General features: G+C 46.0%; 2 protein-coding genes across 3 annotated transcripts in view; one reads left to right on the top strand and one right to left on the bottom strand.

The window, feature by feature from the left end:
- Positions 1 to 5,993, bottom strand: part of CUNH5orf22 (chromosome unknown C5orf22 homolog) — a 97,250-nt gene extending 91,257 nt beyond the window's left edge. The window contains exon 1 of the mRNA XM_073678642.1: positions 5,822 to 5,993. Within this exon, the coding sequence (XP_073534743.1) occupies positions 5,822 to 5,887 (66 nt within the window). The 5' untranslated portion in view covers positions 5,888 to 5,993. The remainder of the gene's footprint in view (positions 1 to 5,821) is intronic.
- Positions 5,994 to 6,289: 296 nt separating this feature from the next.
- The window catches only part of DROSHA (drosha ribonuclease III), a 303,644-nt gene continuing 296,279 nt past the window's right edge, over positions 6,290 to 13,654 (top strand). The window contains exons 1-2 of one of the 2 annotated variants that reach the window (XM_073678640.1): positions 6,290 to 6,399; positions 10,025 to 10,881. In XM_073678640.1, coding sequence (XP_073534741.1) covers positions 6,334 to 6,399; positions 10,025 to 10,881 — 923 coding nt within the window. In that variant the 5' untranslated portion in view covers positions 6,290 to 6,333. Of the gene's footprint in view, positions 6,400 to 6,427; positions 6,613 to 10,024; positions 10,882 to 13,654 lie in introns of those variants that run through there. The other variant, XM_073678641.1, reaches the window with a different exon arrangement.

Here is a 13,654-nt window from a genome sequence, read left to right as displayed (position 1 = left end):
GGGGGGGGAGTGACATCCTGCATGATGCATTATATGGGGGGGGGGGGGGAGTAACATCCTGCATGGGGCATTATATGGGGGGGGGAGCGACACCCTGCATGGGGCATTATAAGGGGAGGAGCGACATCCTGCATGGGGCATTATAAGGGGAGGAGCGACATCCTGCATGGGGCATTATAAGGGGAGGAGCGACATCCTGCATGGGGCATTATAAGGGGAGGAGCGACATCCTGCATGGGGCATTATAAGGGGAGGAGCGACATCCTGCATGGGGCATTATAAGGGGAGGAGCGACATCCTGCATGGGGCATTATAAGGGGAGGAGCGACATCCTGCATGGGGCATTATAAGGGGAGGAGCGACATCCTGCATGGGGCAATATAAGGGGAGGAGCGACATCCTGCATGGGGCATTATAAGGGGAGGAGCGACATCCTGCATGGGGCATTATAAGGGGAGGAGCGACATCCTGCATGGGGCATTATAAGGGGAGGAGCGACATCCTGCATGGGGCATTATAAGGGGAGGAGCGACATCCTGCATGGGGCATTATAAGGGGAGGAGCGACATCCTGCATGGGGCATTATAAGGGGAGGAGCGACATCCTGCATGGGGCATTATAAGGGGAGGAGCGACATCCTGCATGGGCATTATAAGGGGAGGAGCGACATCCTGCATGGGGCATTATAAGGGGAGGAGCGACATCCTGCATGGGGCATTATAAGGGGAGGAGCGACATCCTGCATGGGGCATTATAAGGGGAGGAGCGACATCCTGCATGGGGCATTATAAGGGGAGGAGTGACATCCTGCATGGGGCATTATAAGGGGAGGAGCGACATCCTGCATGGGGCATTATAAGGGGAGGAGCGACATCCTGCATGGGGCATTATAAGGGGAGGAGTGACATCCTGCATGGGGCATTATAAAGGGGGGGGTGACATCCTGTATTGGGCACTATATGGGGGGGTGACATCTTGCATGGGGCATTAAAAGGGGGGAAAGTGACATCCTGCATATGGCATTATAAGGGGGGGTAACATCCTGCATGAGGCATATAGGGGGGGGGGAGTGACATCCTGCATGAGGCATTATATAGGGGGAGAGGTGACATCCTGCAAGGGGCATTATATGGGGGGGAAGGTGACATCTTGCAAGGGGCATTATATGGGGGGGAAATTGACTCCTGCATGGGGCATTATAAGGGGGGAAATTGACATCCTGCATGAAGCATTAAAGGGGGGGGGGGAGTGACATCCTGCATGGGGCATTATATGGGGGGGGGGGGGGAGTGACATCCTGCATGAGGCATTATATGGGGGAGTGACATCCTGCATGGGGCATTATATGGGGGGGGGGAGAGGTGACATTCTGAATGGGCCATTATATGGGGGGAGAGGCGACATTCTGCATGGGGCATTATATTGGGGGAGAGGCGACATTCTGCATGGGGCATTATATGGGGGGGAGAGGCGACATTCTGCATGGGGCATTATATGGGGGGGGAGAGGCGACATTCTGCATGGGGCATTATATGGGGGGATAGGCGACATTCTGCATGGGCCATTATATGGGGGGGGATAGGCGACATTCTGCATGGGCCATTATATGGGGGGGGAGAGGCGACATTCCGCATGGGCCATTATATGGGGGGGAGAGGCGACATCCTGCATGGGGCATTATATGGGGAGGAAGTGACATCCTGCATGGGGCATTATATGGGGAGGAAGTGACATCCTGCATGGGGCATTATAAGGGGGGGGGTGACATCCTGCATGGGGCATTATAAGGGAGGGGGAGGTGACGTCCTGCATGGGGCATTATAAGGGGGGGTGACATCCTGCAATTATATGGGGGGGGGGGGGGGGACATCCTGCATAGGGCATTATGTGTGTGTGTGGGGGGGGCAGGGGGGACAGCCTGCATGGGACGTTATATAGAGGTCAGTACTCTATCTGGAGCGTTATAAGGGGGTCAGTGTCCTGTACAGAGAGTTATAAGGGGGCCAATATCCGGTATGGAGCGATTCACCGGTTTCTGAGCTATTGTGGAATTTACAATAGATATCGCTCATGTAATGTAAGAAGTGAAATCTTTGGCCTTGTACTATATATATTTCTCTGCGGCATCTGTGCATCATGAATCGTGGTATGTGTTAAAGGGGCCCACTGAGACTCTTTCATCCAGGGCCCACAAAAACCTGGAGCCGGCCCTGCCCACAAACTGCATTGAACTACTGTACCCAATTTATTATATATTTTTAGGAGTCGAAGTTGGTCCATTTTATACCGACTCCACGACTCCGACTACACAGCCCTGAGTATAACGGCGCCCACCTGACAGTGTATGTGGTTTACTAAGCACAATCCTGCTGACAGGTGCTCTGTAAACATGGGGGTGGATCAATCATGCTTTGAGGTTATGTTGCAGCCAATGGCATGGGGATCATTTCACGGGTAGAGGGAAGAATGGATTCAATGAAATTTCAACAAAAACTTGATGTAAAAAAGCAGACGTTGAAATGAGGATGGCTTCTACAAATGGATAATGATCCTAAACACATCAAAATCCACAATAGACTGCCTCAAAAGGCGCAAGCTGAAGATTTTACAACGGCCCTCACAGTCCCCTGATCTGAACATCATTGAAAATCTGTGGCTAGACCTCAAAATAGCAGTGCATGCAAGACAACCCAGGAATCTCACAGAACTGGAAGAATTTTCCAAGGAAGAATGGATAAAAATCCCTCAAACAAAAATTGAAAGACTCTTGTCTGGCTACAAAAAGCGTTTACAAGCTGTGATACTTTCAAAAGGGAGTGCTACTAGGTACTAACTAGGCTGGGTGCCCAAACTTTTGCACCTGTTCATTTTCCTTTGTGTAATTTTTAAAATGTAAAAGATTACGGTATATATATTTTTTTTGCTTAAAATGCAAAGGAAACGTGTCATCTTTAACTTAAGGCCTTTTAAAGATAATTTCATCTTCAACTTGCTTAATTGTTCACAATAACAGTACTTTTGATCAAGGGTGCCCAAACTTTTACATGCATTTTTACATACTATCTGTATTGTTTGTGTACCTGTACCCTTGGGAGAAAGGGATCTTGGTGTCCCATACTCTCTTTACACAACTGACTTTATAGTGTGTTATCTTTATGATTACGAGCACTATTTTCATACTTGGGCGTTATGACTTCCACTCTTTATCAGATGTTGTGTAGTTTTTGGAAGTGCTTCTCCTTGCTTTGGGCTTATGTTGTGATTTTTTTTTGTCTGTAAATGGTATAAAGATCTTGCTTATGATCTCAATAACCAGAACTGCTCATGGCTAGAGATAAGCGAATGAGGCACAATTCGAATTCTTCAGATCACGTGTTTTTCCCAGGAAACTCGATGTGTGGAGACATTATTCTCCGTGAATATAATGTCCCTTCTTATGCTCTGGAGTCTCTTTAGACCCCAGAGCACAATTAATAGAACATGTAAAAAAAATAGTAAGAATCTTTATCGCTCACTCTCCAGCCTCCTCATCGCATCTTCAAATCATAACAGTCAGGGCTGAAATCCCAGGTGTTGATTGATAGGCCGCGGCTTCCGGCAACTTGCCAGCCCTGGGAGGGTTCTGCGTGTGAACCGATAAAGGTCGCAGGGCACGCTGCAAAATCATGTTTGCTGTTAGGTCACACATGCCTAGTTGTGCTCTCTAGGCCGGGATGTCCTGACGTCACGTGCGCCCTAACCGTATGACGCACACTTTAGGCCAGAACACTCAGCCATGACAATGCTCAGCCTTACGTTAAGATGCAGCAGGCAGCGGTGAGAAGATGTGCCAAGGACTGCACAGGGGACAGTGAGCAGTAGAGGTGAGCGGTGAGGCATTAGGTTTTTCCTTTCTACATTTTACGTTTATTATGTTCTGAGGTCTCTCCAGACCCCAAAGCATAGTAAGAGTCATTTGAGGAGTTTGCTGCAAATCAAATTTCGTCAGATCCTCTCATCTATATTACTAACCCGATGAATCCCTGTTGCTCCAGCACCACCCGATGCTCCCTGCCAGACTTGGGTTACTTTTCTGCAGCAGCGACAGGCCACCTACCCACAGGACCACTGCAGCCAATCACTTGTGTCTATGTCATAGGCTGGGGCTACAGATTGGCTGCCTTGGTCACATGGTTAGACAACATGTCTTCTACAGGAAGCCCCAGAGCAGTGCTCCAGTGACAGGGAATTCATTAGGCAAGTGATTTTTTTTCCCAAGTGCCTCCAAATACTCCTTAACCCTTTGAAAACACTTGCTCAATTCAAAGAATATTTCCACCTGCCCATTTTGATGACAGGTGTTACACTTAGAACCACCTTGGGTCAGGCCAGACTAATGGATGTGATGTGGCCATCTCTGCAAATCGGCAATATGATACTGTGCAAAAGCTGTTTAACCCTTTGAAAAGTTATTTATTACATTCAGTAAAAAGCTACAAATCTACAAGATTTAATGGTACTTTACTCTCAGAACCACTTTGGGCCATCAAGGAATCAGATATGAAACAAGTTACCCAAAGTCATTTAAGGGGGTTGTCCGGACTAAAACGATAGGCTATGTTCCCACACGTTCTGTTTGCTGTGTATTTTGCTGCAGATTTTTATGCAGATTTTCAGCTGCGTTTTGCAGTACCAGCAAAGTGTATGAGAAACCAGAATAATCTGTTCACACATCTTGTTTTTTTGTTGTTGCATATTTTGTGCCTTGGTTGGGTTTTTGGAAAATAAGAGCATGTCACTTCTTTCAATGTTTTTTCACCCATAGGAAGTAATGGGTTGTGATAAAAACGCACCAAAAAACACACGTAAATTTTTTCAGCGTTTTTGATGGCAAAATAGGAGGGTTTTTTTTTCACACAACTTTATGTATATGCATAACTAGAGACAGAAGGATAGTGAAAAAAACGCATCAAAACCTGCAGATTTGACACAGCTGATTTCCTCAGCTGCTGGAGGTTATGTGACTGCTCGTTTGCAATATGCATACTCCCTGGCCACACTCCAACTAGACTGTTTCTGGCTTTGCTCAATGCACTTGCACTGAGCGAGGCTGCGGCCATCTAACTGGATTGTGGCCGGGAATATGCATATTGCATACCTGTGGTCACATGACTGTGATTCCCTGCGCTGACACCAGAGAATCCTCACAGTGTGCGTGATCTAAGGATTCACAAGTCTGCAGTCAATAGAGCGACTGCAGACTGCCATTTTATATCAGACAAACGCTTTGTAGAATTATTCCTGTGGTTAGAAGCGATCCCCTATTATCAGTGACAGGCGATGTTCTCTAACCACTGGCACAGGAGAATCGGTCGGGAATCGGCTCTGTACCCAGGGAGGGCGAGTACCTGCTGTAATTTTGCCTGTTTTACACAATTTGGGGCCCAGTTTCCTGAAAGGGGAGACTTTTCAGTTTGTTGACTAGGAGACCAGCCACTGCTGCAGTCTAGAATCTTCCAATCATTGTTTACAGATACAACATGAACAGAAAAGAGCTTGTAAGGACTGCGCATGTTCTGCGGTCTAGGTGGTCGATTTCCAAGGCAACAAGCTGTCACTACTAGAAAGTGGGAAGGTGCTTGTATTGGGCAGCAGTATCTGACAGCACCCCATGCTGCGGCCAGGAGTAGCCCTCCAATGACCCTCCTGCCCCATTACTGGGCCATTGCTCTCCTGGCTCCAGTAATGGCAGCTAGCGGCAGTGCTATGGATCACAGGACTCGTGCAGTAGGAGCCTCTGCAGCCCGCTAGGAGAATACTGGGCAGGTGGCCGTGTACGTACATCGTGGTGGTCCTCCACCACCCACACCGGCAGCTCCTGGTATCTCCTCAGACGGCGGCCGCTCATGTCGTGCTCCTCACACAACCTTCTACAGAACCTTCTCCGGCCTCACCTGCCGCAGACAGGACAAGGCCAGCCCACAGCGCTGATTGGCCAGCGGAAACCAGCACACCGGCAGGAACCCTACAGACGTCTGGCCGCCATCTTTGCTAAGGTCAAAACCTTCAGTTTTCCTTTAAAATGAAGCATGTACGAGAACTACGCATCTCCCTATAATGCGCCTTTCCCTTGCATTAGGTCACTTCATAACGCGTCAGGTTGCTCTGTGTTATAGTGTGCCCGTTCAACTCCTTACATTATATACATACTGTATAACAAAAGCCAGTAACGTGCCCTTATTAAAGATGGCGGCCCCCGTTTTTGTTTTACGCAGTGCTTATTGGTGCTTCTTGTCACGTGTGTGATTAGCATGGAATATCACCAATTAACATGCAGGGTTCTCCACACGTGACATGCCTGGTGCCGAGTACGTGGGCGGGACATCCCGTGGCTCAGCTGCTGGCGTCTCTGTGTGCTGGGTGAGTGTGATGCTCTTATGCTATGACTTCCATATGAGGATGGAGGCTGTGGTCGGTCCTGGGCGCCGGCCCCGCTCTGTGCTCTTCATACATTAGGACTGATTTGGGTTCTCATCTGTGCACGCTGCAGTTTGTCCTTATACCGGTGCCCACTGTTCCAAAATGGCATGCTGCCTGTGGTTCTAGGGACTCAGGAGTTTTATAATGTCCATTGTAAGTAACTTCATTGGAAAGCATAGCCCCAGGGTACAGGGAAAGGGCGGCATACTGGCAGCCATACTGTCATACCTTCTGAGGCCGGGGTCATACAGTGCATTTATAAGTTGTCGGCCGTACGGATTGGTGAGGTTTACAGATAGATTGCCATACAAGTGTTCATCCTCTCACCTGACGATCTACACGTCGGGCAGTAGTAGCCACACAGGGTGACCCCAGCCCTCTGATTATAGCAATATCTGTAGGGGTATTCCCACCATCATACACATGTAGAATGTTGACAATGTATAATACGTTTTCCCGACTGTCCCTTTCGCCTCCCAGAACCTCCTTGGTCAGTTGTTTGCTCTTTGTTACTGCAGGAGACGTCCCGCTGTATCTCGGAGGACGAGCATGTGCATTTCTGTGTTGCTTTCCCAGTGCAGTGAGTCTGTGTTTGTGTCCTCACTACAGTGGGCGAGCATGCACAGTGTACCCCACTACCTCCCCTACAGCTGAAGGTCCTTAAGGTTTTATCGCTGCTGCTAAGCTGTGTGGCAACTGAAGCCAAGTTTACGCAAAATATTTAAAGGGTTTGTCCATTAAAAACAGGTTCAACTTATCACGTATCCAGGGGTGGATAAAGAGTAGCCAGATCCTTGGCAGTGTAGAGGGCCTGTCCCACCCTTAGCACACGATGTATCACGTGACCTGTCACATGATCCCCTTGAGAGATCATGTGATATGTCATGTGATTAACACACAGGTGTTCTGGTGCACATCTGTGGATGTAAAATGAGAGCAGTACACATAGGATGTCTTGCAAACTTTCTTCCCGTTTATACAGCACTGTACATAATGGAGGATACTATGTACTAAGAAACGGCGCTATATATAACAAGAGGATGCTCTATAATACGGGATAGCACTGTATATAACAAGAGGGCACTATATAATATGGGATGGCAGTGTATATGCCAAGAGGATACTATATATTAAGGGATGGCCCTATATATAACAAAAAAGCACTATATAATAAGGAATGGAGCTATATATAACAATATGCCACTATATATAACAAGAGGACATTATATAATACTGGGGCTGGAGTATACACCTCACAGGAGACACTGGGGCTGCTGTCTTCTTCTGCAGGATGGGAGTTCATTGCACACCAAATCCACCCACAAAGAACGAGGCTGCTGGCCCGAGCACGGTGATCCCCTGGAATCCTCTTGGCAGTCGGGGAGAAGATCAATGGCCCTAGGGCCGGAGGTTCCCCACCCCTGCTCTAGGAAATCACCTATTCGTCCATTGAGCCTCATGCAAATTTTAAAAAAATAAGTTAAGTCTGTATATATGTGACTATGTGGCCTTTTTTCCCCTAGTTTCCATAACTGATCAAATAGGAACTTAGAATGCTAATTTTAATTCTAATACACTGAAATTAATATATATATAGTGGTCCAAAAGTAGGTGGACAGAAAGTGGAATAAGGTTATGAAGGGGGAGATTTATCAAACATGGTGTAAAGTGAAACTGGCTCAGTTGCCCTTAGCAACCAATCAGATTCCACTATTCATTCCTCACACTCTTTGGAAAATGAAAAGTGGAATCTGATTGGTTGCTAAGGGCAACTGAGCCAGTTTCACAGATCTAGTTTTCACAGATAGATCTCCCCCAAATCTGTTTTCTTTTCAGATAACACATAATGGCAAATAATTTAAATACAGATCAAAGAAAATGGATTTTAACAGAGTATTGGAAATCTCAAAATGCTGAAACCGTTAGAGCAAATTGGGTTGAAACATTTGGTACTCAAGCCCCAAAGAGACAAACCATTCACCGCATTCGTGACAAATTCAATGCCACTGGCTCAATCCTTAATGCTCCAAAAACATATATTGCACATACACACCAATGGAGGCCTGGATTTGGAGTCACCCCCCCCCCCCCCAAAAAAAAACTAAAGTGGAAAAACACACTACAGGCTGATCCAAATTTGATGTAATGTCCTTAAAACAAGTCAAAATGAGGCTCAGTATTGTGTGTGGCCTCCACGTGCCTGTATGACCTCCTTACAACACCTGGGCATGCTCCTGATGAGGTTGCGGATGGTCTCCTGTGGGATCTCCTCCCAGATCTAGGCTAAAGCATCCGCCAACTCCTGGACAGTCTGTGGTGCAACGTGACGGTGGATGAAGCGAGGCATGATGTCCCAGATGTGCTCAATCTGATTCAGGTCTGGGGAATGGGCAGGTCAGTCCATAGCTTCAATGCCTTCATCTTGCAGAAACTGCTGACATACTCCAGCCACATGATGTCTGGCATTGTCCTGCATTAGGAGGAACCCAGGGCCAACCGCACCAGCATATGGTCTCACAAGCGGTCTGAGGATCTCATCTGGGTACCTAATGGCAGTCAGGCTACCTCTGGTGAGCACATGGAGGGCTGTGCGGCCCTCCAAAGGAATGCCATCCCACACCATTACTGACCCACTGCCAAACCGGTCATGCTGAAGGATGTTGCAGGCAGCAGATCGCTCTCCACGGCGTCTCCAGACTCACGTCTGTCACATGTGCTCAGTGTGAACCTGCTTTCATCTGTGAAGAGCACAGGGCCCCAGTGGCGACTTTGCCAATCCTGGTGTTCTATGACATTTCTTTGGAGGGCCGCACAGCCCTCCATGTGCTCCCCAGAGGTAGCCTGACTGCCATTAGGCACCGAGATGAGATCCTCAGATCCCTTGTGAGACCATATGCTGGTGCTGTTGGCCCTGGGTTCCTCCTAATGCAGGACAATGCCAGACCTCATGTGGCTGGAGTGTGTCAGCAGTTCCTGCAAGATGAAGGCATTGAAGCTATGGACTGGCCCGCCTGTTCCCCAGACCTGAATCCGATTGAGCACATCTGGGACATCATGTCTCGCTCCATCTACCACAGACTGTCCAGGAGTTGGCGGATGCTTTAGTCCAGGTCTGGGAGGAGATCCCACAGGAGACCATCCGCAACCTCATCAGGAGCATGCCCAGGTGTTGTAGGGAGGTCATACAGGCACGTGGAGGTCACACTCAATACTGAGCCTCATTTTAACTTGTTTTAAGGACATTACATCAAAGTTGGATCAGCCTGTAGTGTGTGTTTTTCCACTTTAATTTTGGGGGTGACTCCAAATCCAGGCCTCTATTGGTTAATAAATTTGATTTCCATTGATGATTTTTGTGTGATTTTGTTGTCAGCACATTCAACTTTGTACAGAACAAAGTATTCAATGAGAATATTTCATTCAGATCTAGGATGTTATTTGAGTGTTCTCTTTATTATTTTGAGCAGTGTATATACACACACACATCTTTTTAGGTGCTTTTTTTAATAATGTTTGTAAATCTATGATTGGTGCTACCTGTTCTTATCATTTTTTTGTACTCTAGATAATGTCTATACCAGCAGGAAGAGGAGGGCAACCGGCGAGAGGAGGTCAGACAACTTCATTGCAGACCTATCGGCCACAAAATGTCAGACCAACCCAGATACAGCAATCTTCTGGCCAGTATTCCTATGATACACAAAGTACTCCACCTCCCACATTTTCCAGCCTTCCAAATACAAATTACATGCCTCCAAGACCGGAATACATGTGCTATCCGCCACCTGTTACTCCACCAACCCAAAGTACAATAAGCCAATGTCTTCCCAGACCTACTTATCCCGTCAGGCAAAGTTTCCCAATGCCACCTTGTTTTCCTCCTGTCCCACCTTCTCCACTTGGGCCAAGTAACCCTCCACCCACTGGTCCCCCAACAGCACAAAGCACTTATCCTTACATGGTGCCTCCCCTAATGCCACCACCACCCATTATGCCCCCACCATTGCCGCACGTAGGCTATCAACCAGTATATCCATCCGGGTATCCACCACAATCTTTTCCACCACCGCCACCTCCACCTCAGCCAGTTTCTAACTTCAGTAGCTACCAACAGAGTTCAGCATCTTTTCAGAGCAGCAGCCATTACCGACACACTAGTCACAGCCAGTACCAAGCTGATAAACCACAGAGTGACCATAGGACTCCAGATAGGGGCAAACACTATGATGCTCATCGACACAGAGAATACAGTCATAGTGAGCGACATCGTTCTGAAAAACATTGTGATCGAAGAGATCGTGGAAGGAGTCCTGACCGGACCAGAAGACCAGACAGCAGTCGACGGAGATCAGACTATGAATACAGTAGGACCCAGTCTCATGGTAGGACCCCTCCACGACATGGAAGTTATGAACGTAACAGGTGGGTTAGAATACAATTTAATACTATTTATAGTTTTTTTCAGCTTTGAAATAATTTATGAACTAATTACCCATGTCCTATAATGGACGCTATTTAAATTTGGTAATCTAGATGATGTCTTATCAGCAAAAAATAGTAGAAACATTTGCACCCCAATAATACTCCCCTGAAGTTGTGAATGAGGGGTCAGATTAAATCTTCAAGGTATTCTTCATTCTCAACTTAAAGAAGCTCTTCTCCTCCCATCAAAGTTTTTATCCTTTTAATATATTGCAATCATCATAATATATTGTACTTACAATTTCTCATTTTGCTCTTCTACCCAGTACATTCTTCTCTTTTCTCTGCTCTTTGTAATAACAAGAAGTCTCTTTTCCCTGCAAAAAGTATTCCCCTTTTGAACTCTTGACCCAGCTACTCCCTCCTCCCTCCTGCCAGGGACTTTTGCAGTGACTCATGACTCATACAGGGAAAATACTAAGTGATACATGCTACTCTCAGATGAGGTAGCAAAAACCTGCTGACGGATTCCCTTTAATGGAAGTGTAACTTTGTAGGGTGCCACAGCCCTTTTGTTCTGAAAATCGTTGTTGGTGTGCGCTCACAAAATCTAATGTTAAAACCTCTTAGCAAAACCAAACCCATCTAGATCAGTTTTTTTCTGTGATAGACTTCCTCTTTTGTATGAGTATGTTGGTCTATTGTTTGAGACCATTCTCCTATGGAGTCTTCACACCACATATGCAGTCTTGGGTGGTGGTGTGAAGTTTCACTGTTAAGTGAATTTCTGACACACATATACTTGTTTGATTTTTGGCTATGTTTTTGCTACAGTTTGAGAAATTATGGTATCTTTGTACATACACTGCCGTCATTCACATTTCTGCTCACTGGGGCTGGACCGTACACATGACAGGAGATGCTGGAGCATAGACATCACAGGCAGTTGAGCGGCTTGACTTTAGACTCCCATTGAGTGTCCTGAATAAGGTTTTGCTGTAGTGTCGTTTTTTTTTCTAATTAGAATATTACACTTATTAGGCTATGTTCACACGTTGCATTTTTTTAAGCGTTTTTTTTTCTACACCAAAACCTGATCTCTTGACAGGAAAGAAGCTGCGTCAAAAACGCAGTTTTTGGTGCGTTTTTCAGGATCCCGAAGTTCAACTTTGCTTGCACCACAGAAGCATGAATACAGGTCACCAATGCAAGACATATGTGAAACCATATTAACCAGAATTTCAAATGTAACAGTGGGGGGAGGTGAATTGTTCAGGAACAGTTTTTCTAAAACACTGGCAGTGCATTGAGTTTATAGGTCACTGTTTATCTTCAAACTAGGGTCTGTCATTCAGTTGCTCAGGCATTGTTCAATTTCACACCTCCGTGGGCCACAGGTTTTTCTTCAATCTCACACCTAGCTCAACCAATTGTACACATAACTAATTTAATTAAACTCTCCTAATCCAAACGGCCATCTCGGATGACCAAGACAAGATGGTAAAATCTCAAAAATAATTGAGTTTCACATACTGTTGTACTTGCCTTTTTAACTAAAAACACAGCAAAACCTGATATCTATGTTCACACTAGGCGTTTTTTCACTACCCATTACTTCCTACGGATGAAAAACGCTGAAAGAAGTGACATGCTCTATTCTGCAAAAAAACATGCAAAACACAAAATACTGATCAGACAAAAACCAATGTATGCATGAGATTTATGGAATCTCATAGACTTTTCTGGTACTGTAAAACGCAGATTTAAATTTGCATAAAAACATCCCAAAAAAGCTGAAAAAATGCAATGTGTGAACATAACCTTAGGCTATGTTCCCACTATGAGCTTTTGGTGCGTTTTTGATGTTGCAGAATTTCTGCACCTATTTTGTAAATTAGATTACTTGTGTTTTTTCAGCACATTTTTTAACATTGCAGTTTTGACGCTGCGTTTTTTTGTCTTTTGTCAGTGTGTTATGCTTTAAATAAAGCTGCTTTGTTTTTGATACTTCCTGATATTTGTCTTTGACAAAACTTTATTGATATACTTAGGTGTGGGTTATATGTGGATTTTTTTATGCATTTCCGCAGCATAAACTTACTAAAAAGCGCAAGTGCGTTTGTTTCCTGCGGATTTTCCGCATCTGATGTAAGTCTATGGGGAAAATCCGCACAGAAAACTCGGCGTACCCGCAATGGAAGTTGGCACGCTGCGGATTTGAAACGCGCACCGCAGGTCAGTTTACGCTGAGTAAAACAGCAGAGTGGGCAGGAGGTTTCTATAAATCCCATTCACTTTGCTGAAACTGTAGGACTCTGTGTTTTTGATACTGCAAAATCTCACCAATATCTCATCGTAGGAACGTAGCCCAAATGTAAGAATTACCTCAACAAGTTGTGCAAATACTGAGCCATCAAAGGGAAGCAATCAAAAAATGACTTGTTGTTTAACCCCTTTCCGACATGGTACGTAATTGTACGCACCATGTCAGAACCCCCGTTTCAGCGGGGGCTCTGTCGCTGAGCTTGCACTGAATCGGGCACATGTCAGCTGATTTATACAGCTGACATGTGCCCGCAACAGCCGTGGGTGGAATCGCGATCCACCCACGGCTGTTAAATGCCGCTGTCAATCTCTGGCAGCGGCATTTAACATCGCTGCGCCGGAAGTGCGGTTTTGTCCCCGCCCAAACACCAGAATTACGTTTTTCTTTTTGGTCACCGCAACATTGCAATAAAATGCAATAACGGGCGATCAAAACATCAAATCTACC

Source organism: Phyllobates terribilis, unplaced genomic scaffold (assembly GCF_046119375.1).
Source record: "Phyllobates terribilis strain yellow unplaced genomic scaffold, ASM4611937v1 Scaffold_4__5_contigs__length_816908805, whole genome shotgun sequence".
Taxonomy (NCBI): domain Eukaryota; kingdom Metazoa; phylum Chordata; class Amphibia; order Anura; family Dendrobatidae; genus Phyllobates; species Phyllobates terribilis.
Note: the sequence above shows the minus strand (reverse complement) of the source record. Positions and strands in the feature narration are given on the sequence as shown.